The sequence below is a fragment of the Podarcis tiliguerta genome (genome assembly GCF_965153285.1).
Source record: "Podarcis tiliguerta genome assembly, chromosome: 7".
NCBI lineage: Eukaryota > Metazoa > Chordata > Lepidosauria > Squamata > Lacertidae > Podarcis > Podarcis tiliguerta.
Genome location: NC_139540.1, coordinates 26,471,881 through 26,496,901, shown reverse-complemented (window position 1 = coordinate 26,496,901; position 25,021 = coordinate 26,471,881). Strand labels below are relative to the sequence as shown.

The 25,021-nt window shown below is 44.2% G+C and overlaps 1 protein-coding gene and 1 long non-coding RNA gene across 2 annotated transcripts in view; one reads left to right on the top strand and one right to left on the bottom strand.

Moving 5' to 3' along the window:
* Positions 1-1,040: 1,040 nt before the first annotated feature.
* On the bottom strand, positions 1,041-1,517 carry LOC310682552. The gene is made up of 2 exons (XR_014513983.1): positions 1,405-1,517; positions 1,041-1,102 (listed from the first exon to the last, which is right to left on the bottom strand). It is a non-coding gene; the product is annotated as an uncharacterized lncRNA (long non-coding RNA).
* A 6,812-nt stretch (positions 1,518-8,329) lies between these two features.
* The window catches only part of NECAB1 (N-terminal EF-hand calcium binding protein 1), a 40,093-nt gene continuing 23,401 nt past the window's right edge, over positions 8,330-25,021 (top strand). Inside the window, exons 1-3 of the mRNA XM_083451298.1 lie at positions 8,330-8,866; positions 11,264-11,288; positions 20,100-20,208. Of these exons, the coding sequence (XP_083307424.1) occupies positions 8,756-8,866; positions 11,264-11,288; positions 20,100-20,208 (245 nt within the window). The 5' untranslated portion in view covers positions 8,330-8,755. The remainder of the gene's footprint in view (positions 8,867-11,263; positions 11,289-20,099; positions 20,209-25,021) is intronic.

The following is a 25,021-nucleotide window of genomic DNA, read 5'->3' as shown; positions in this document are numbered from 1 at the left end:
AAGGAACAGAAATGTAAAATGTTTAAGTTGCTGTGTTGTTTTGTTGTTGTTTAGTTGTGTCCGACTCTTCGTGACCCCATGGACCAAATGTTTATATATGATCCAATCACAGGTTTTAAATAACTTATTGGGAAACAAAATATTCCACTTTTTAAATGTGTAAGATCCTTAACACAATGATGCATTTCTTGATTAAACAATTATTGGCCACATAATGCAATTTAATAATGCTACTTTCAGATAAGCCAATGCAAAATTTTCTCGGTGGTATAACTCAGAAAATAGCAGGCTGTTCATTTATATGGAACTAGTGACAAATTCTAGGGGGTAAGCCGTGTTAAATTATTGCTGCAAAAAAAGCATATTTATGGTGATATAAATCTGTAAGTCATTAGGATGCCAGAAGACTCTCTAATGAAAATTACAGCACTGTGAACTGAGTAAATTCACAAACTACCGATAAATTTGTCCTTTTCATACAATTCAGACATTTCTCTCTTCAAACCAGCAGAGGGCATGCTGAAGAAGTGATAGTAGATTTGACTAAATTAAAAAGCTTTGACCATGTAATAGAAAATTAGCAAATATTGTCTACATAAGTGCTGTGAGACCAACCACACTTACCTGAGAGTAATCCCTAATGAATTCAAAATGACTTATTTCTGAGTAGGCATGGTTAGGACGTTGCTGTAAGACATCCAGAGCAGAATAGAAAATAAAGGATAATGGGTCTCTCTGCAGAGTGGAAATTTATAAATCCCTTGAAACGTAGCAAAATGGGCGCTTGGCTGTCACTCAACTAATCACTAAGTGCCACTACCACCTAGACTGTATTCCTATACATACTTACCTGGCAGTAAGTCCTACTGAACTCAAGAGCAGTGTTTTTCAACCTTTTTTGGGCAAAGGCACACTTGTTTCATGAAAAAAATCACGAGGCACACTACCATTAGAAAATGTTAAAAAAATTAACTCTGTGCCTATGTTGACTATATATAAAGTAATTCTCTTGAATAGGAATCAAATAAACACAAAGAAAATATTTTATAATTACTTTATTATGAAATAGTAAGTAAACAGAAATATGAAAAATTATAAAATACTTTATTCAGTGCGCAACCTGGGCCTGTTTGGCTGAACACAAAGCTGATATTCTGGCTGGAATCGAACGTTGCAGACCGTTCTCTGCTCAGCAGGGATCGATCCGCTGATTCCTGCTGAGCCGGCGGATGACAGCTCCGTCTCCGCACTGTGTCAGAGCCCCGCTGCTCTCTATGGGGAATCGGATGAGAGCAGACCGCCTGTCCGCTCTCATCCGATCCCATCCGATCTGATCCCCACCCAGGACGGTTTGAAAATAGGGTGGACACAGTCCGGCGCCCGCCTAGTGGGCGAAAATGTGACTTTTTAAAAAAAATCTTTCGAATTTTTCAATTTTTCCCACGGTACACCAGGCAACATCTCGCGGCACACTAGTGTGCCGCGGAACAGTGGTTGAAAAACACTGCTCAAGAGGACGTTAGAGTAGACATGCATAGGATTGCGCTGTTAGTTCTATTCTATTCTTTTCACACAAATCTGCATCTGCCTAACACCCAATAGTTCTGGCAAATAAGAAGTAAGACACACTGATTTTATTGTGGTTTACTCCCAAGCATTGTGGCCATAGAGCCTCCTTGGAAGTGCCCTGTGTGAGGGTGATCTTCCCTGGATGGTGGGGCTGAACACCTTCTCCCATTTCCTCTTCTCCGGTCTTGCCCAAGCCATTTTGCTGCCCGAGGCAAAGGACAAGGTGGTTCACACACATGTACACACACACACACGTACACACACCACATTGCACATGTTATGTATTGAAGTTCTCACCCTGGCCACCAGGGGTATTGTGTATATATGGTAGTTTTCACTCAGGTCCACGTAAGTTAATTTAGGCGGGAAACCCTGGGTTGTTGTTGTTACAGTGTTGACAGCCGGCTGCCTATAAAAGCAGGCCGGCTGAGCTGTTTGTAGTTCAGTTCAGTTCCAGCTTACTATAAAGAACCACTTGGAGAAATCTCTGTGTCGACTGCTGTGTCCACCCACAACTTAATAGCACATACAAGACCAGACTGGAAACTAGGGTTGCCATATTTCAAACCAGGACACCTCAAAAGCTGTTGAGCTTTTTTGGGGGGGGACCCCCAAAATTGTGGACCTTTTTTTAAGTTGAGCTTTTTCAACTGACTTGCCTAAAATCCAGGACCAAGTGCCTCCTTTGAAATCTTGGATGTGTGGCAGCCCCTGAGGGCAGTAGGCTCTCTTAGGAGGTGAAGGGCAGGAAGCACATGCCGCTGTGTGCAGCAACACCACACCACCACTCACAGCACCCCCAGAATTTCCTGTCCACAGCAGCTGCTTCACCCTGTCTAATGGTAGGGCTGGCCACTCAAGCAGGTGCCGTTTGGGAAGAGGGCTTCCTCTGCTCTCTCCCCATCCCCTCATATACAACACTTTTCAATTGTTGCCTGTTGTTCCCCTCTTCCCTGCTTAGAGAACAAGCATGGTTTCTAACAAAATAAAGCAGCCTACTTCAGTCATATTACCTCATTCATATTGACTATACGGTCTCTTTGTTTTTTGTTATTGTGAGAGGTCACATGATGTTCATGCATATGTGAACCAATCCCCACAGTTAAGATTAAGTGCAGCCTAAGTCCACTGTGCTCCTTGATAGCTTGGCAAAGCCTCTGCTTTCTGTTTTTGTCTGTGGGAAGAATATCGGAACAAGCGGTTACTTTATGAACAGGATGCTCTTTCAGTCTCATCTTCCAGTGCAAGTTCTGTACATTTCCGCCCAGCCCAGGGCTAGAAAAAGGATCTGATCCATAATGATGTTTTTGATGTGACCATTATGCAGTGCATTTTTCAATCATTTAAGGAGAGCATGAACCACTACCCATTAAAAAATGATGTGGTTGCCTCATTAGAGATGGAGATTGTTTAAATCTGCTCAGCTAAAAGGGACTCTTTCAAAGAACGCCACTTAACTCTAGATAGTACTTTAGTTATGAAACAGCCAATTTCATGTTCAGTTCAATGTTAGTGATTTTTTTTCCAGCTGGAAGCACAAAATCATTACATGCTGGCTGCCCACTTCTTGCTGCAAATAATTTGTACAGTCTGAATATCTTGGTACAGTATTCTTCTTTTTCTAAATGAAAACTTAATAACCTGACAAGCTGTAGAAGAAAGAGGAGGCAAATTAGATTCTCGTTCTCTCTCTCTCTCTCTCTCTCTCTCTCTCTCTCTCTCTCATAAAATAAAATTCCCCACATACTCTCATATGGCTGAATTCTATAGTACGAATGGTTTTATTCTACAAAGCCAGGCCTAGTACGGAAAGATTATTTCAGATGAAAACTATTGACATTGTATGGATTTGTATGGTAAAGGTAAAGGAAAAGGACCCATGGACGGTTAAGTCCAGTCAAAGGCAACTATGGGGTGTGGCGCTCATCTCACTTGCAGGCCAAGGGAGCTGGCCTTTGTCTACAGACAGCTTTCCGGGTCATGTGACCAGCATGACTAAACCACTTCTGGCGCTATGGAACACCATGACGGAAACCAGAGCACACGGAAACGACATTTACCTTCCCGCCACATTCCCACTCCCTATTTATCTACTTGCACTGGCATGCTTTCAAACTGCTAGATTGGCAGGAGCTGGGACAGAGCAATGGGAGGTCACCCTGTCATGGGGATTCAAACCGCCGACCTTCTGATCAGCAATTCCAAGAGGCTCAGTGGTGTAGACCACAGAACCACCCGCATGTGCTGAGGCAGCAAGGCCTGACATCTTTCCTTTGTCTCCCATTTTGGCCTCCAATCCAACAGCCTGAGTTGGACCCTGAGAAGTGCAAACAGAAGGAAGCTTGTCTCACTTCTCCCCTGTCCCTGAAGCCCCCCTGCACCCATGGAGGGTGAGGGGTCACTCCTAATTCCTGAACAGTGTAAGATGGGGGCATGAGTGGTTTGCAGGTGGAAGGTGCAATCTGAAACCTGCAGAGCACCAAACAGACCTTCTTCTTTTTGGCGCTGTGGGTTAAACCGGTGAGCCTAGGACTTGCCGATCAGAAGGTCGGCGGTTCGAATCCCCATGACGGGGTGAGCTCCCGTTGCTTGGTCCCTGCTCCTGCCAACCTAGCAGTTTGAAAGCATGTCAAAGTGCAAGTAGATAAATAGGTACCGCTCTGACGGGAAGGTAAATGGTGTTTCCGTGTGCTGCTCTGGTTCGCCAGAAGCGGCTTAGTCATGCTGGCCACATGACCCGGAAGCTGTATGCCGGCTCCCTCAGCCAATAAAGCGAGATGAGTGCCGCAACCCCAGAGTTGGTCACGATTGGACCTAATGGTCAGGAGTCCCTTTACCTTTACCTTTTACCTCCTATTACATTTCACCTTGTAATCAGTTGCAGTCTTTGTGAACCCCACCAACTACCAAACTTCTTTAGTCCACTCACTGCCAAATCCCCGCTTTGTTTACCATCTACCCTGATGAAGAGTTCTTGAGAACTCAAAAGCTTGCACGCTGTTTTGTGACACTCTAGTGGTCCTAATAAAGGTTTTGCCCTAACACGGATTTTGATTCCCCCACCCCATTATGGGCTAACAGGGCTACTTTTACTTTTGCCCTGTACTGAATTCCCACAAAGGAATATTGTCTAGTTTGGATGTACAAAGTTTTTACACACATGTTTATTCCTAGCAAAAGAAAAAAATGCAACACAATTATTTTCTGTCTCAAAGAGATCCTGCATAACCATGGAAAATATTCCGCGCGTCAACTATTTTTACTGTCTTAAACTGCCATACAGCATCATTCCCCGAGAGGGCGCCATAGCACTCGTTCGTGTTTTGACTGTCAACAAGTGAGCAACAAGAGCTTTTAAAGCATCCCATTACAGAAAATGAGAATTGCATCATTGTTGCTTTTACCGTCTGATTTTTTGACTGAAAATGTGCACATGCCTGTGGATTTCTTTTATAGAAGCCCTATATGACCAAAGGGGGAAAAAGTTTGCTAATGAAGATCACACACAAGTCAAACATGAAAAATATTGAAATGGTGGAAACTGCCTTGTGCTAAGTCCACTCAATAATAATAATAATAATAATAATAATAATAAATTTTATTATTATTAATATTATTATTATTATTATTATTATTATTATTATTATTATTATTATTTATTTGTACCCCGCCAATCTGGCTGGGTTTCCCCAGCCACTCTGGGCAGCTTCCAACAAATTATTAAAATGCAGCAGTCTATTAAACATTAAAAGCTTCCCTAAACAGGGCTGCCTTCAGAAGTCTTCTAAAATCTGGTACAGTGGTACCTCAGGTTAAGAACTTAATTCGTTCTGGAGATCCGTTCTTAACTTGAAACTGTTCTTAACCTGAGGTACCACTTTAGCTAATAGGGCCTCCCGCTGCTGCTGCGCCACCACCAGACGATTTCTGTTCTCATCCTGAAGCAAAGTTCTTAACCTGAGGTACTATATCTGGGTTAGTGGAGTCTGTAACCTGAAGCGTCTGTAACCCGAGGTACCACTGTAGTTGTTTTTCTCTTTGACATCTGGTGGGAGGGTATTCCACAGGGCGGGTGCCACTACTGAAAAGGCCCTCTGCCTGGTTCCCTGTAACCTGGCTTCTCACAGCGAGGGAACTGCCAGAAGGCCCTCTATCTCAGTCTACATTGACTGGCAGTGGCTCTCTGTGGGTTTCAGGTAGGGAACTTCTGCATGGGAACTTCTGCATGCAGAGCAAATGCTTTGCCACTGAACTATGGACCTCCCCTGGACCTTTATATTTTACATTGAGTGGAAGGAGTCTGTCTTCTGCATATGTCACCCTTTAAAGCACAAGGTACACTGATGGCAAAGACTTCAGCAGTGATACTAATACAAGGAGTTATTTGGGCAGTTTGCAGCTTGTCATGCAGGGTGAGAAAATTTTCTTTGCCATGTCACTTGTAAATGATTCAGGACTGTAGTCCACCTTTGTATCTGGGTATCCTCTTTGATGGCACTGTCCTCAACATCCAGTCAAAGATGGGTTTTTCTACCACTTAAAATTTAATCTTGTTGACACAGAGAGGCCTCCCTCATTTTCCTTTGTTCCTTGTGCATTTGTTTCAACCCTTGCTGTGCTGCACATGTTTTTAGTTGGCCGGAACAGAAATCTCCGGCAGGAAACCCTCTTTGATCCCTCCTACCCTCTGCCTTTGTAGATGATAGGCAACAGATTCATTTTGTGCGGATAAAGAGACGTGTCGCACAATCTGTGCCAAGGTTAATGGAGCAATCCTAAGCAGGTTTGTCCCGCTGAGTACTTCAATGGCATTTACTCCCTAGTTTGTACGGTTTGCAGCCTGAGGCTATATACACATATATAGCCTTTGAAACACACAGGGGTCCTTTTCTGCACAGGGCACCTTTGTACACAGAGTCTCTTTTGTTTGCAATGAGTCTAATGGCCGTAGACTCATAGAAGGGTAGTAGAGTTGGAAGGGAGCCTGAGGTTTATCTGATCCCACCACCTGCAATGCAGGGATCCTGTTCACAGCCATCCCTGGGTGGGCTTGAACCACCAACCTTCCGGTTAACAGCCAGATGCACTGACCCACTGCATCACAGTGATAATGTCACCCAAAGTGGCAGTTACTCTCCATATTGTCTGAGAACACGGGTGGGCATGCTTTCACACTAGTGTGCGATGGTGTTCTCTATTCTCCTCCATTAGAATTTCTGGAGACGTCTTTTTTAAAAATATTTTTTTCTGCAGTCTTTCAAAAGAGAGGGGCCAGAAACTGGTGTGTTGATATACTGTACCGATATGCAGATGATATGCAGAGTTACTGCTCTGCTTCCTATTTTGTCCATTTCGTGGAGTTGACCTGAGAAAGCACGTTCTGTGTGCACATGCATATAGCAAGTACCATATACTATATAATTTCAGGACAAGGAGTAAACCCTACACAAATCCAGAGTAGAGTCCCTAAGACAGTTGGATGGTGTCTTGTGCGCCTCCTTCTGACAACTCCTGCAGCCAAGCTGTGCAAAATGCTCTGCTGTCCTTTGGACCACACCAGCAAGGCCAAAAAGGGAGTCTTGTCGACTGGGCAGCCCAGGACCTCCATACACACTGCCTAGGCTTGCGCCCCAGGGAGGTCACTTTGGTAATAATGCAGCAGTTTGACTTCACCCCTGGTGGTACACTCCTTTGTCTCTTGAGACAGACAGGTGCAACAACAACATACACAAAATGGATTGCAATCGTTACAGCAGAATGCACTGTAGATTGTGACATATACTCTGAGTCGAGAGTGGATTTCATGCTCTTTATTCAGCTCATAGTGATGAGGAGGAATGGAAGTTCCCTCAGAATGTCTGCTTTATATACATTATTTACACAATGGGCCCCATGTGATTGGCTAATTCCGGGATTCTCCTGTAGGTTGTGGATTCATTTCCACCTGGAGCTGGATCGGGTGGCTCCTGTGGACTAATCAGACTGCTGCATTCTGGAGCCTATTGTTATGGACCAATCAGACTACTGCATTCTGAATGTCCTAGGACCAATCAGACTGCTGCATTTTGGATCCTATTCAACTCAGTACATAACAGATTGGCAAGCAGTGTTGGACAGGGATGACATGGGGATGATGTTGTGTGCACAGCACCTCAAAAAGGCACCTGGACCCATAACTGAATACACATCATCGCACAGTGTGTACATGCCCCAAGTCTTAGCATCTGTTGTCAGTTCTGGGACTCTGCCCTGAAATGTAAATGTATGAAGCAATACTTTGATGTTGATGTTGATGATGTTGCACTTCATCATTCTACCAACCAAGGCATTTCAAGGCAGCTTGCACACTCTTGCACAAGAACAATACAGAAAACTGGATGTGGAGTTAGCACCAATGTAATACACCCGAACAGCTGTCTCACATATGCAGAGGGCAGCTTCATGAGTATTTTTTTGGTAGAGGGATTGCAGGGGAGAGAGAACCAAAAAGATCCCATGAGTTGGGGAAGGAAGACATTCTTGCCCCTTCTCACACTGATGTGAACACACCATGCAAATTTGGCTTGAAATGCTGCTGCGTCGGGCGGGGCGGGAATGGCTACATTCTAAGCTTCTAATGTGAACATGGCCTTTATGGAGCCCCCATGGTCGGAGGTAGTGAATCTCCGACTAGCAATTTCTGTCTTCAAGCCCCACCTGTGGAGTTCCCAAAGGCACCTGATTGGCTGCTTCAGGAAGCAGGATCCTGGCCTGGGTGGGCGAATCCTGCTAAGGAAACGCGAGACCTCCGAAATTTGCCACGTCCGCCGAGCAGCGGTATTGCGCGCCGCTGCTGCACAACTCACTAGGAAAAAGGCACTCTGCACATGCTCAGGAACGCAGGCGTTCGCGGCGGCTTCACCGAATAAGGTTCAGAACGCGCTGGGCGGCGATTCAGCAGCCGGCAGCCGAGTCCCCCAAAGGCGGAGGGGAGGAAAGGAGGAGGAGAAGCCGACGGCTGCGAGAGAGAGCGCGCCTTCGTTTCGCTCCTCGGCCCGTCGAGGGCGGAGCAGCGGAGACAGCGACCCGGCCCGGACGCCCCCAAAGGCCAAGGGGGGGGACCTTTGGCCCGGAGGGAGGAGCCGCCAGCGCCTGCCGCTCCCATCCAGCCCAGCCCTCCGGCACTTTCGGCGCGGCAGCCGGCAACATGGACGGCGCGGCGGATGGTAGCGCGGAAACGTCTCCCTCCACCGCGGACGCCTGCGAAGAATTCCGCGCTGCCTTGACCATGACCAAAGGACTCTCCATCTTTCTCGACGTAAGCAGGGCGCCTGTCACTCTGGGTTGTAGCTGTTGCGCTTGGTTGGTTGGTGATCTCCCCTTTCCACCCCCCCCCCCCCAAGCTTCAGCATCTTCTGGATTTAGATGGATCATGGATGCATCTAAATCAGAAAGTTTTCCCTGGAAGGGATCATGGAGGGGGGTTTGGGTGGGTGGGGGGGTGGCCGCCTGTTCCCCACCGGGCTCCTACCTGCGCCTCCGAGAGCTGCAAACGATCCACAGGTGAAGCTTCCTCCGCTCGCTTCATCTGCGGACCGAGGAGGCAAGCTGCACCTGTTGAATGTTTGCCTATCATGCAGCGATGATGATGATGATGATTAGATTTATGAGCCACCCAACAGGGTGAAAAGAGTCCGGCAGCTCTCAGGGGACCATGCTGGTACATGGTTTTGGGTTTTTTTAAAAAAATATTGATCCTAAACATTTTAGATGCCCTGAGCATCCCCAAAATTGAGCCATACAGGAGGCAAATCGCAGGCGCCGTGTCTCAACACAAAGTCCTTTATTCTCTTCCTCGTTACGGTCCTAGTTTCTGGGGGGGGGGGGGTTGAGAAATGGCACAGGTGAATCAGTTAAACACCCCTCCCTCAGACTAAAACTAAAAAAAAAAAAACTTTACAAAAGCACTGGAGAATGGGATCATTGACATCCACACCTTGTGTTGTTCTGACGCCTCCGAAATTAATAGGATAAATGGGGAGGTGGAAAAAAACGTTTTGCCGCTCGGTTGCTACTCAAGGTTGCTACCGAATATGTATAGTACTCCCGTAGTAAAAAGAAAGATCTGTGATAGCGTCGATGGGCATTGCGGGAATCTTCAATGCATAATTTCCTTGGAGGTTTTTTTTAATTACTGTTTTTAGTATGCAGGGTGATAAGGCAGCTTAGAAAGTGGCGTTCTGATACACTTGTAAATAAAAATAAGAATGGGGTTAGGATTGTGCTCATCGCACAATCCTAACCTTATTTGTATCAACTCAGAAGTAAGTCTGTTTGCATTTGAGTGAGGCTTGCTCCCAGGTAAGTGTGGGTAGGATTGCAGTCATAGAAAGAGAAGCAAGTTAGCCTGTCAAATGGGGAGAGCAAATAAAAATTAAAAAATGCAATCCACACCATCATTTGTAGGAGGCAAAATTATACTATTTTCCTCTAATGCATTAACGTTTTTCTTTTGTAAAAATAAATAAACATAAATGTGGGATAAACTAAGTTAGTTGTGCTGATTAATTTCAGTGGCTAAAGACATATGAATGGAAATTAAAAACTTCAAACTACTAATTGAGTCACTTTCTTATGGACAGCCAGACTGGTTTCGAATATTAATTGATTGCCATGGAAAATGGAAGGACATCTATACTGTATCTCATTTAGTACTTGGATAGGCTGTGATATGATGCGATACAATAGATATTAAATAGTATAGATCAATTTTCCACCCCAAAAAGGTCCTCAAAGGTCACACAAAAGAATATAAATGCATTTTGGGGGGGGGATTAAATTTAAAAATATAATTAAAATTAAATTTTAATTAAAATTAAATCTCAAAAATTATTTATGTAAAAAGGAAACATTGTAAGAAACAAAGTGAATCTAGAGAAGCACAGAAATGAGACCAAAATCTGCAACAAAACCAGTCCATCTCATCAATCAGAGGTGCCAACTTAATTAATATTGTAAGCAGAGAAAGGATGGCTGGTATTTATCAGGCATCTAGGGGGAAATCCTGTGCACAAGAAGCTGGTAAATTAAGACGGTATAAGATTACATCAGGTACATTCAGCTGCAGCAGCTGCTGTCCTAAGCCTGGCAGAGGGAAAACAAGCCTTTAAAATAGTGTTTTTTTGTCAGGTTACAAGGTTTTGACAAGCATCAAATGTTGAATCCCATACACTGTTAATGGTCAGGTCCTGCTAAATAATAAATACTATTGTATGTTGATTATATCATGTGCTAAACACCATTGGGATAACTCAGCCAGTAGAATAGAAGACTTCTATTTTCATGGTCATGGGTTCAAGCCTCACATTGAGCAAAATATTCCCAAGCCATCTTTGGTTGGTGGCCACCACTATAAGTTGGTAGCCATATTCCATGCAGTTGCTAATTTGCACATGACTGACTCCCCACTTTGCATGGATGCCCTTTGGAACAAGTTCACCATCCCTTATCCAACAGAAAATGTTACCTCCAGAAATATTACCTGTACTGAGATACTGTAATCACTATAATCTTTGGTTTGGAACAGCTATCGTCCAGTTTGCCAAGGGGGTCTTTGGGCCTTCATCTACACAAAGTCGTTGGGAGCGGTCATTAGGCGTTTCGGGGAGAGGTGGCATCAGTATAATGTACTAAGCCTGAATTTATTTCTTTGCAGGTCCTGAGAAGAGCAGATAAAAATGGTAAGTCCAATTACTTCTTTATTTTCAGAGAAATGTAGTGTTAAAGCACTAAGGGATTCCATTGGGATATTTAGTTTGACTCTTTGCATTGGATTACAGAGTGCTCTGAAATGGGCTTTCTGTAGTATTGGTAGCACACGGTGGCATTGATGGTTTTATCTGTGGGATGCTAGTGGCAAGACAGATTTGTTCTTCTTTTTCCGTCACTGGAAGATTGCTTTCAGGACAGTAGAAGGACTGTTTGACTGGTCAAATGTGCAAAACCGATTTGGTTTTGTTATGTAAAATAGGTGGACAAGTACAAGTGATTTGTTGCCATAGGTGATAAAGGTTGGAGGTCCTAATGTACTAATTTTGTGTCTGTGGAAAGGCGAGCAGTTCAGACTGGGACTAAAAGAGATGCAGGGAACAGAGTTGCTCTCTAGAAAGATGCTTACTTCAACTATGGCAATAATAGGACAGCATCTTTCACTGCACCTGAGAGAACCAGGCAGGCCACACGACACTTCATCTTTTAGCACCTCAGTGACATTCCTCACCTTAGCATCCACCACCTAAGGTAGTTGCTTTAATTTACCTAATGCTAAGTGCTAGTTATAGTTGAAAGTCCTGGGACGGGTGGGCCAAGAGCTTTAATATGATAGCCCCAATAAGTTCAGTTTTGACTTCCAGATCTGCTACTCCCCCTTTCACAATACAAGATCTAAGCAGAAATCTTGCATTGCAAATAGAAACTGGGTCCTGCATAGAAACATCTGTGCAGTGTTTACATTTCCTTCTAACTGCATTCCTAAAAGGCAGACAATAATTAAGAACTGAGGAAAGGCACAGCATACTTGACTGAGAATACATGATGTGTAGAGAGTTTATATGGTGCAAAAAAGCCACCTGTGATCAACCCTCAACACTCCCTTCCCCCCAACCCCCCCCCCCAAAGTCTTTCTGAAGTGGATGTATCCTCTGAGCCAACACAGTTGGTAGATTTTCCTTAAGTTCTATGATCCCATGCATTTTCCATAAATTAATATTCCCCAATGGAACCTCTTCCTCCATTTTTCGTTATAGGAAAATGATGCCAGAATTGAGAGTCCCTGACTTAATTTCTGTTTATATTTACCCCAAAGAGTATCTAAAGTTTTGATGCATAAATTGGGTTTAATAATATCCTTGTCAAATTGTGTACAGTGCAAGAGAGGGTTTGTTTGTTTTAATTCTGTTGAAGCGTTGAATTGTTTTAATATGACGGATCTGTCTAGGTGGAACCATTGCCAGAATAGCTACTTGGGCCTTGGGTCCTAAGCTCCTTGCTGGGCAGCTAAATGATAGTGCAAAACGTCCCAGGTGCAATCTCCGGTCTCTTCAGCTAGGGCTGGGAGTGTCCCCTTCCTGAAACCCAAGAGATCTGTTGCCAGTTAGTGTAGATGGTATCAAGCTACTGGTCTGCTTCAATATGTAAGGTAGTTTCCTATTTTCCCTAGGAAAACTTTTACACCCTGTCGTTAGGATTTATGTGTTAGACTGCAGCCCGCTGGGAAACTCCATATAATCTTCCTTTACTGAACACATTGTTGGTGGGTAAGCTGCCAGAGATAAACACCATTCTCATATAAAACAATATATATATATTACCTTTTAGAGTTTAGTTTATTCTCCAAAGAGCTCTAAACAGGTTTCTATGACTACTTGAGAAAATGCTAATGAAACACGTTAGGAAGAGAGTATGTGAGATCAGGAAGGTGGGTGAAATAATTTCTCAAAAGATATGTTGCCAGGGGGAATGATACTGCATTTGGTTAACTTTTCATCTGAAGAAAATGGGATTTCAGCGAAGGCTTTCATTTCATGATTCGTCTTGTCTTCAAGATGTGAACTTTTGGAAAGATCAGAGGACAGAAAATTGGCGTCTTTCTTCTACTTTGAAAATCATTGAGAGAAACTAGCTGAAGCCCTTCTTGTGGCACCTGGGCGTTGTTTAGTTCAAGGTTGGGTTGACTGAGGGCTATTCCCTTGTGGCCACTGTGAGCCTGGCGACAGCCCTAAAGAGGGTTGAGAGATGGTTATTGATTTTTTACTTCATTGTTTCTACAAGAGAGCCAGGAAATCTGGTGTGGAGAAGCTTTCAGCCTTCTTTGGACAATAACATTTGTAGCCTTGGTGCTTGATGATGCGGCCTCAGTCCAGTATATCTGAAGGAGCATCTCCACCCCCATCGTTCTACCTGGACATTGAGGTCCAGCGTCGAGGGCCTTCTGGCGGTTCCCTCACTGCGAGAAGCCAAGTTACAGGGAACCAGGCAGAGGGTCTTCTCGGTAGTGGCACCTGCCCTGTGGAACGCCCTCCCACCAGATGCCAAAGAGAAAAACAACTACCAGACTTTTAGAAGACATCTGAAGGCAGCCCTGTTTAGGGAAGCTTTTAATGTCTGATGCATTACTGTATTTTAATATTTTTTGGGAAGCCGCCCAGAGTGGCTGGGGAAGCCCAGCCAGATGGGTGGAGTATAAATAATAAATTATATTATTATTATTATTATTATTATTATTATTATTATTATTATTATTTTGGGGCAGGGAGATTATGCCCCTCTGACTTCCACATGCCTGCCTAGGCAGCCTTGAACAGCTTCTTCCACCAGGAGTTACAAAAATCTGTAGATGACTACCATCATAGGGGCTGCCACTTCCATCATAGATGGTGTCAGAAGGGATTGGGGGGCAAGTGCCTCCCCAAACAAGCAGTTCACCCTCCACTTACCGCCTGCCATTTCTGAACTCTTGTCATTAAACTCTTGTCAATATTGTCACGGACTGGCTGGAGGCGGAGGAGTGGTCGGAGGCACTAGCTGGGGAACCCTCATGGGGAGAAGCCTCAGAGCCCAGGGGATTGGTGGTGGGATGACGATGAGTGGTCAGAGGGAGAAGAAGGAGCAGACTGGGAGGAGGAGGCGTTGGAAGCTGAAGAGGTAACGGGGTTTAGTGAGCAGGAAGAGGCTGTGGCAGAGAGTGGTTCAGACTCAGAGACAGAAGCAGAGGAAACAGAGATGGTGCTGCGACCGGCTCCCCTCTCCCCTGGTCTCCTAGAACACACAAAGAGGGCAGAGTAGAGAGTGGTTGTGAGCAGATGCAGTCTGTGACTGCTTGGGAAAGACCCTCAAGAAGAGGAGCATTAGAGAGCAGTGGGAAGGGGGGGACCATCCGTCCTTGCAACTACAGTCGTTCCTTGGTTTTCAAACAGCTTAGTTCTTGAACGTTTTGGCTCCCGAACGCCGCAAACCTGGAAGTGACCGTTTCGGTTTGCGAACTATTTTTGGACGCCAAATGTCCGACGTGGCTTCCTGCAGCCAGTCGGAAGCCGTGCTTTGGTTTCTGAATGTTTTGGAAGTCAAACGGACTTCCGGAACCGATTCCATTCGGCTTCCAAGGTAATACTGTACCTCATCGCAGCAAGACTTACTGGGAAGAGGATTCTAGGATCACTAGGCCTGCACTGTTTCAGCTTCCTTGAATAAAGAGTTAACTTCATTGCGTTAGCAGTTTCCATTCATTAATATCTTCTCTAAACTTATCTCCTTCATTAAGCATGGCTGTTAATTTCTGCGTTTTCCTAAGAAGCCCATTTTTCTAGGTTTTCTCATGGTTTTGCATATAATGTTTGATCCAGCATTATAATATTATTATGAATCTGGGGGTGCAAGATGTCCTAAATTCCCGATAAATTTAGAGACAGATTTTAATTAAGGTTTGGGGATGCCAAAACTAATTTCCTTGGAAGTAATAGCCAGACTCATGTGTATTTAAGATGTGTGTTAGCCCCTGTTAATCCCCTGGGATAAGCATATATGAAGAGTTAATTAAGCTAGGCAATCTTCCTAAATCGAGTATCAGCCATCCATCCCCCTTTAATCCTAGGCAATCAACATGGGTGAAAGCTAATTTTCTTTGGGGGTATTGAGCCACTGGCAAGTCAAAAGACAACAAGGCAAATCTCATTTGCAAATGGATGGGTTTCCTTCGTCCCTGAAAAGAAGGATGTAGTTTTAAAGGCAGTACCATACTGGAGTTTTAGAATGGCAGTTTGGCATTAAGAAACAATGTGCTGGAGAGAGATGCTAGTGTCAGTTCTTGGAAGCAGTGCTGTGCAAATGAGAGGGACAGAAGCCTCTTTGGGATATTGTTGTGCTGAACTTTCTCTGTTGAAAGCTTCAGGTTGTGTGTTTGTGTGTGTGTGTGTGTGTGTGTGTGTGTGTGTATAACCATATATCAGAAAGGCACTGTAGTCTCTGCTGTGCCTAATTGTCCAAAAGGAACCACAAATCCTGTGTAAAGCATGCCTGGTACCCCTGGAATCTCACATCACTCACAGGGGTGGCATGTTGTAGTATGTTAAGAGTTGAGCGAACTTGTTGCCTGGAGGATGTAGAAGTTAAGCTACTTACAAAATCACATATTTATCAAGGAAAATTTATTCTTGGCATTCAGTCAGTGTTTTACATTTGATGCCAAATGACAGGCACATTTAGATTCTGAATTTGATGTTTAAGACTGTTCTGCCGAAAAAAGAAAAGAAGAAAAAGCAAAAGTATTGTGCCATTATATTTAGCAGCTCGTGTTTATTATCCCTTAGCTATGTTACTGTGCTTAATATTGGCGTGTAATTTTTATATCTTTTCATATCTTGCATTGCTACAAACAAGCTTAGGAAGATACTGTGCTTGACTGTGTGCAAGTTTGGGCTTTGTTGTTTAAAAAGCCAACTCAGTAATTAGCAGCCCTTCGGGTTGGTTTTTAACTTGTAATCGTGTAGGAACCACAGGACTGTGCATACCCTCAACCCTGCATATAACCTCCAAAAATCAGTCCACTGTTTTGCACAATTGTGCAGCAAATTAAGTTGTTGGGTTAAAAAGCATGAAGAAGCAGCACACATTGGGAGATATCTGGGGTCTAATGTGGAATAATCGGCAGCCATGTTCTGCAACTCTGGCATGCTTAGACATTCCCAGCATTGTATGAACCAGTATGACCACACTCCTTCAAATAATAGCAGCTTTGCGGCACACTTCCTGTAGCGACAGACGGAAAGGGTTTTCTTCTTCCTCACGTAACCTTTTTTACGTGTGGTTCTGTTATGAAACAGGATTTCTGCTGTAGATCACCCCTTCAGTGATGTATATATGATGTGTAAGGGGGGGGGTGGCCTTGTGCTACAGGGTGGGAATTTCAAAAGTCTATATAAGAGCTTGCACACCAATGTTCTGGGTTCCTCCACCCTCCTGCATGGGGGTGTGAGCACCCTGTTGAAACAGTTTAATAAAGATCAGGTTTACTAGCTGCTTTGCTTCTCAGTATTCTCTGGTTGGCCTCTGTTATTTTCTTCTGCCCATAGGGAGAAGAACTACAGAAGGACTCTATACAGCAGGGGTTGGCAACGTGTAGCCCATGGGCTGGATGCGGCCCATGAAGACAGTTGTACCAACCCACGAGCCACTCCTGAACCAAGCCCCCCACTTGGCGAGTCCCCTGCGTGCTGTGCTAAAGCGGCGCGGCGTGGGGACTCACTGAGCGGCGTCGGAAATGGCGTCTGCGCACATGCAGATACTGGAAATTGCGTCTACACATGTCCAGACGCCGAAAATCGCTTCTGTGCAGGTGCGATTTTTGGCATCTAGGCATGCGCAGATGCAGTTTCCGGCGCCACAGACATGTGCAGATGCGATTTCTGGCGTTGCGCTGCACCAGTCCAGCCCATGGACAATCTCTGTAGGAGTGATCAGTCTCATGGCCGGTAAACCTTGCCAACCCCTGCTATACAGGCTCTTGGGTACCCCATAAGGGAAAAGGAGCAGTTTTTTTCTTAAAACAATTTGGCGAGCCAGGTCCAGGAGTTTTGGTTGACCAGATTCTGGGGGTGAGGAAGGACTGATGGCCCAGCACGCACCAGGCCAGGTTCATCCCCTCCCCTCCCGTTACAGGTGGGGTTTCTGCTTTCCTGTGCTGAGGTCCCATTTAAATCATGTGGGAATAGCAGCATGTCGGGTGTGAAGTTCACGCACCAGCTCTGCATTGTCCTGGGTGTTGGGTTGAAATAAACAACAGACGAGTGACAAGTGTCATACGGGAGGCATCTCTCGAGCATGTCTCAGAGAGTCCCTTTTATTGAATATTACAGCATTGCCACATATGTGCTTGTTGCTGATTGGTTAACACAAATCATACGCAAGGATTGCATATAGGCATTAATCATCAATAGATTAAAGGTTGGGAAAGGAACACAGAGTTGGACAGGTATGAAAACTAGTGATTGATATACTCCTTATTAAACTAATGATTGATATAGCAAAACTTAAAAGGGCATAACCATCGCATTCATAGATGTGGTCAACCATGCATTCCAGAACAGGTCAAGGTACGATGTTTCATGATGTTTCATGAACTCAGTATGAACTGAACATTCTAGGCAAAAGCAAAACTTCCCATCACTGGGAATAGCTGTACATGAGAATAGGCACCATTCAAATATTACTGGAGTGGTGGGGGTTCCAGCCTTGAGAAGATCAGCCCTTGGTGATGACAGATGTTAACAAGTTTGAAGCTTTGGGTAAAACAATTTCACCAAGATTCATCACTAGTCTTGGCTGGATTGACATGAAGTGGGTGTATCCTCAAACAAAAATTCCAGTTTGGGGCTAACTGTGATATATTGCTTTTTAAACACCCACATTTTACTTCCAGCCTCAGGCTCCTTATATTTCTGCCTTCTTTCTGATGCCACCGAGATACCAAACACTGATGCTTGGATAGTATGGGAAACAGCCTTACTAGAAAAATTAACCAATAAACTGAAACTGACATGGGGGCAAATAGAAGTAGACGCCTTCACCCCGGTATGGCTCCCCTTTATCACATACACCCCAACAAGACAATGACAAAAATCCACCAACAGCATACATATCAATATGGTTAACCTGAACCAAAACACCCACCCACCCCACTCACACATGAAAACAAAGACCACCACAGCCAATCACAAATGAACAACCACACCCTAGGCCAACCCCAACCTCTCTCACCACCAAAGGAACACAAGTGAACAGCAGAAAACCTGCACAAGCAATGCTGACACCAAAATTCTGTTTTATGACAGAATTACAAGCTTGGTAGATGAAGGGAACGCAGTGGATGTAGCCTACCTTGATTTCAGCAAGGCATTTGACAAGGTGCCCCATGATATTCTTGTAAAGAAGCTGGTAAAATGCGGTCTTGACTATGCTACCACTCAGTGGATTTGTAACTGGCTGACTGACCGGACCCAAAGGGTGCTCATCAATGGTTCCTCTTCATCCTGGAGAAGAGTGACTAGTGGGGTGCCACAGGGTTCTGTCTTGGGCCCGGTCTTATTCAACATCTTTATCAACAACTTGGAGGATGGACTCAAGGGCATCCTGATCAAATTTGCAGATGACACCAAACTGGGAGGGGTGGCTAACACTCCAGAGGACAGGATCACACTTCAAAACGACCTTGACAGATTAGAGAACTGGGCCAAAACAAACAAGATGAACTTTAACAGGGAGAAATGTAAAGTATTGCACTTGGGCAAAAAAAATGAGAGGCACAAATACAAGATGGGTGACACCTGGCTTGAGAGCAGTACATCTGAAAAGGATCTAGGAGTCTTGGTTGACCACAAACTTGACATGAGCCAACAGTGTGACGCGGCAGCTAAAAAAGCCAATGCAATTCTGGGCTGCATCAATAGGAGTATAGCATCTAGATCAAGGGAAGTAATAGTGCCACTGTATTCTGCTCTGGTCAGACCTCACCTGGAGTACTGTGTCCAGTTCTGGGCACCACAGTTCAAGAAGGACACTGACAAACTGGAACATGTCCAGAGGAGGGCAACCAAAATGGTCAAAGGCCTGGAAACGATGCCTTATGAGGAACGGCTAAGGGAGCTGGGCATGTTTAGCCTGGAGAAGAGGAGGTTAAGGGGTGATATGATAGCCATGTTCAAATATATGAAGGGATGTCACATGGAGGAGGGAGAAAGGTTGTTTTCTGCTGCTCCAGAGAAGCGGACACGGAGCAATGGATCCAAACTACAAGAAAGAAGATTCCACCTAAACATTAGGAAGAACTTCCTGACAGTAAGAGCTGTTCGACAGTGGAATTTGCTGCCAAGGAGTGTGGTGGAGTCTCCTTCTTTGGAGGTCTTTAAGCAGAGGCTTGACAACCATATGTCAGGAGTGCTCTGATGGTGTTTCCTGCTTGGCAGGGGGTTGGACTCGATGGCCCTTGTGGTCTCTTCCAACTCTATGATTCTATGATTCTATGATTCTAAACCCTACATATATTAAGTAAAATAGAAACATCGCCACCCGACCCCACCCCCACCCATCTTCCCCCCTCCACCCCTTTCCCCCTTTTCTTCCTAATGTCTCAACAAATGAAAGTGATTTGTAAAAATGTTACATGGGAAAAATACGAGAGAGAGAGACATTGCACATACTTTTGTAAATCAAGAAAATCTTTAATAAAAATACATTAAAAAATATATAAAAAAACAGAGTGTTTCCCTAAGGAAAGACATGAAGTAGCCTGCTGTTGTGCTTATCTATTGATCTCTGGTTTTCTTAGCTCTCTTGCTTCCTCTCCCTCCACCCCCTTAGTATTAGAGCTCAGCTCTATGCAGAGATTAAAAATGAGAAAACTTGTTGTTGTTTAAAGAAACACCTTTCTAGAATCAATTTGATTAAAGGGAAAAACCAGCCATCTGTGCAACCAATTTTCCTTCTGCAATCTTTGATTTCAGATGACGGCAAATTGTCCTTTGATGAATTCAAAGCTTACTTCGCTGACGGAATCCTGAGCAGAGAGGAACTGCATGAGTTGTTTCACACCATCGACACGCACAATACAGAGTGGGTAACGTTATTTAAAAGTCATATGGGCAGCCTTTAGAAAGGCAGTATGGTCGTGCAATATGAATTTTCCTGGGAAAACTGCAGCTTTACGAATAGCATATGAAATGCCATGGAACAGCAGCCTATATATACCCTGTTTGGTGCCCATAGCCTGCATTCTGTGTTTCTAAACAAGATGCTACAAAAATAACAATAAATGGGTAATTCATCTCCCTTGTAACTCCCAGTTTCTGTTTTTTCCCACCCCCAATGTTCAGCCCAGACACTGAGATCCAGCTCCGAGGGCCTTCTGGTGGTTCCCTCACTGCGAGAAGTGAGGTTACAGGGAACGAGGCAGAGGGCCTTCTTGGTAGTGGCGCCCTCCCTGTGGAACACCCTTCCATCAGATGTCAAGGAAATAAACAACTATCTGACTTTTAGAAGACATCTGAAGGCAGCCCAGATTAGGGAATTTTTTAATGTTTGATGTTTTATCACATTATTATTATTATTATTATTATTATTATTATTATTATTATTATTATTGGAACTGCCCAGAATGGCTGGGAAAACCCAGCCAGATAGGCAGGGTATAAATATATTATTATTTATTTTGCCTCTTTTGAGAAGGAAGGCTCATCATAAGTCAATTGTAGAGCACCATGACTGTATGTTATTTGTGTTTCAGCCCTCTGCCTGTTCTATGTAAGCTGGCCTCAGAGATAGTTCCAGTTTCATAAAGTAGGCATTCGGCTGTTCTCTTGGAGTCCCCTGTGGTGCATGGAAGGTGTGCAACCGGTTGCCCATCCTTACTCTTGAAAAGAGGCATGATCATAGCTCCGTGCTTAGAATGTCACACATCTCCAGGTTGATCCTTGGTGTCTTTGATTAGAAAGACCAGTGTTTCTGGATAGGATGTTGAGCCTGAGCTTAGGAGATGTGAGTTCAGGTGCCATCATAGCCTATGTTTCAGTGAGTAGCCTTGGGCAAGTTGCTATTGGTCATTATTGATTTCCAGTTTATTAAATGCAAATGATAATACATCCCTTGGACAAGTGATTGCAAAGAGCAGCAGTCCTGTATACATACTTGGGGGAAGTCCCCTTGAACTCTGTGGGGTTTGCTGCTGAGTAAACATGCCTAGAACTGGGCTATGTCATTAATATTAGGAAGCATTTTTTAAAATAACATTTTATTAATTTTCCAATAGTAACAAAAATAAAACAAACAATAATAAAAAAGAATCCAAACAGAACAAATTGACTTTCCCCTATTCCCTTCCTTGGTTCCATTGTATATCAAGATACTACATGTCCATTGTAAAATTTTAACCATTTGAATTACTTATTGTCCATTCATAATAAAATTACAAGTATTATTAAAACCCTGCTAATGTATTAACCTGTGTACATTGCTTCTGTATATCATTTTCTTTCTTCCTTCTGGAGCCAACCAGGTTTGCTCCCTTTTCTTCTAGCTTGGCTCCTCTGCCTGGCATTGGTGTATGATTTCCCCAGAAACTGCATTTTTGTATTATTCCTTTGATTTATTATCCACCCGCCACTCTAAGGTCCCAGAGTGGGTTGCAGTTTAGAACACAGCATTATTTATACCACAATATGTCGTGATGCAGTTACTGGGAAGGTCATGCCAATTGCACTATTACACCTTGAATATCTGCATTACAGTTCAGAGGAGAACATGGTCAATCATGAGCTAAAAGAAATAATTGCCTACTTAATATTTAGAGCTGCTGCAGAAGTCAATTCTGAGCTTTAGTCAGAAGCAAAAGAGTTGCTCTGCTGGTATATCTTATCTGCAGCCCAGTGAAAGGTGAAAGCGAAGAATATGCAAATCAGGAAGATCAACCCTCAAGTTCCGCCTTGCCATTTGCTGGAACAGGGCTCAAAATTCCACTTTAAGATGATTCAAAATTACAATTAGAGGCTCTGGGCTCAGCTGGTGTATGGAGGCCTTGCATCAAATCTGCAGCTACCTTTACCAAGCTTTACTGATTACTCTGATTAACACCAGCTGTGGCCTTGAACCTTCCCCACCCCATCATTCCTTTGTGGGGGACTGTTTTTACCCTATCACAAAAAGGAAAGGAAAGGACTAGTTTGTAAACTCACAGAACAGGTCATCTCTACACATGGCGAGGAGTTTTGACACTTCAGCCACCACACCATAGCCCTGTGCATTCAATGAATGGGAGAGAGGGAGGTGTCACTACTGTCTCATCATGCCAACAGGTTTTTCTCTAGGGGAACAGCCCTCTGTTTGAAGAAGTGCTCTATCTGGTCCAAATCTGGTTTGAGGATAAAGAAGGGGAGCAATTAGTGGGTGGACAGCAGCCCCAGCACACACACAAGAACACAGGTCACCTGCTCACAGGCTGCCCCAGACCCTCAAAGTGTCCCTATTTTCCAGGGACAGTCCCAGATTTACAGAAGGCATCCCAGTTTCTGACTTGATCCCAGAACATCCCAATTTTCAGCAGAGAAATATTGGCAGGTATGGTAAAGGTAAAGGGACCCCTGACCATTAGGTCCAGTCGCAGACGACTCAGGGGTTGTGGCACTCATCTCGCTTTACTGGCCGAGGGAGCCGGCATTTGTCCACAGACAGCTTCCTGTCATGTGGCCAGCATGACTAAGCCACTTCTGGCGAACCAGAGCAGTGCACAGCCGTTTACCTTCCCGCCGGAGCGGTACCTACCAGTATTTATCTACTTGCACTTTGACGTGCTTTCAAACTGCGAGATTGGCAGGAGCTGGGACTGAGCAATGGGAGCTCACCCCTTTGCGGGGATTCAAACTGCTGACCTTTTGATCGGCAAGCCCAAGGCTCTGTGGTTTAACCCACAGCGCCACCAGCGTCCCTCTTTTCATCAGAGGAATGTTGGAGAGTATAAATAGTAAAATGTGAACCCAAGCCATTTGAAGACAGCCCTGTGTAGGGAAGTTTTTTAATGTTTAATTGTGTTTTTATATATCATGGAAGCCTCTCGGAGTGGCTGGGGCAACCCAGGGTATAAATAGTTGATAGGGTATAATAGTTCATCATTATGGCTGTGAACAAGTGAATGACGTGTGTTGTTTCAATATTACTGATAATTCTAAATCCATTCAAAAGCAAACCTCTCATTTGCAAAATCTTACACACCACATTAAACAGGACATTGGATTTTCTGGCCTCTGGGATTCGTTCGCCCAGTGGCTTACTGGCTGGTTGCCAAATCTGAATTGGCTTCATAATCTTTCTCAATATGCTATTGTCATAATGTGTATATTAATTTTGCTATGTTGCTTCATCCAATGCATTCCTGATCTCATGCAGCTTTGGTCTTCGTTCCTTTCTCCTCCTCAGTCACCTAATAAAATCATTGCTGCCTACTTTGCGAAGTGGCAGCACCAACAGTAAATAATAGGGGAGATGTGGGCAGACTTACTTCGGGCATGTGCTGGCAAACCACGTATCCCGAAGTATTCTTGTCTCATTCACCCTGAAATCACATAGCAACATCTCGCAAAAAGAAAAAGAAAAGAAAGGGGGAGATGATGGGAGGTTTTGCTTCTGCACATGAGTCTGGCAAACCGCTCTGAGCTGAAGCATTCCATCCTCACCCACCCTAGAATGTTCAGTTCACATTGAGTTCATGAAACATCGTACCCTGACCTGTTCTTAATGCATGGTTGACCACATCTATGAATGCGATTGTTATGCCCTTTTAAGTTTTGCTATATCAATCATTAGTAATAGTTTAATAAGGAGGTTTTCATACCTGTCCAATTCTGTGTTCCCTTTCCCAACCTTTAATCTATTGATGATTAATGCCTATACGCAACCCTTGCATATGATTTGTGTTAACCAATCAGCAACAAGCACATATGTGGCAATGCTGCAATATTCAATAAAAGGGACTCTCCGAGACATGCTCGAGAGATGCCTCCCATATGACACTTGTCACTCATCTGTTGTTTATTTCAACCCAACAAATAGTAAAATTATGATTATTGAATAAGATACCCCTATTTTTGTTGGAGAAATGTTGGAGGGTATGCTGCTCTACTATGGTGAGGTGTATTGTATCTCTGTCCAAATTATAGGCATTGTTTTAAAATGTGCACCTTTACACCAGAGTCAGTTTTAGGGTAACGTGACCAGTGTGGTCACACTGGGTGCCCGACTGCAGGGGGCGCCAAAACAATGCTGTAGAACAGAGCGCAAGGGGCAGGGGGAGTGCCGAATTTTAGTGTTGCCTAGGGCGCTGCTGAAATTGGAGAGAATATGTGAATTTTATGTATCCACTTTTTCTTTTGATGATGAATTGCAAATGGCCACCCGACTGCCAACCGACATGTATTCATGATTAGAAAGTCAGCAGGCAACACTCGTGCATACAGCTGCATAACTGGACAGCAGTCTCCACGTAATCCGAATTCTCTTGTGTTTGGGGGGTTGTCCACACTTCTGCTTGTCCCGTGCTTTCTAGGCATGGATCCGAGTGGTTTTCCGTTTGCCCCACCGCATTCCCCAGGAAAACCCGCTGTTTAACACTCAATCGGAACAAACTGCAGAAAACCCGACATACTTCATTCCATTTTAGCAGTAAACAGCAGTTTCCCCTGGGCAAGCGTAAATGTGGACGGCACCTTAGATTTGCACATGACCTATCTACAGATATTCCATTTAATACCCATTTGCAGGGCCAGATTTAGGTTTGATGAGGCCCTAAGCTACTGAAGGTAATGGGGCTCTTTATATGTCCAGCTGTTCTTTGTCAACAACAAATTGTCGCTGTTTTTTGTGTTGAATATATGCTATATGG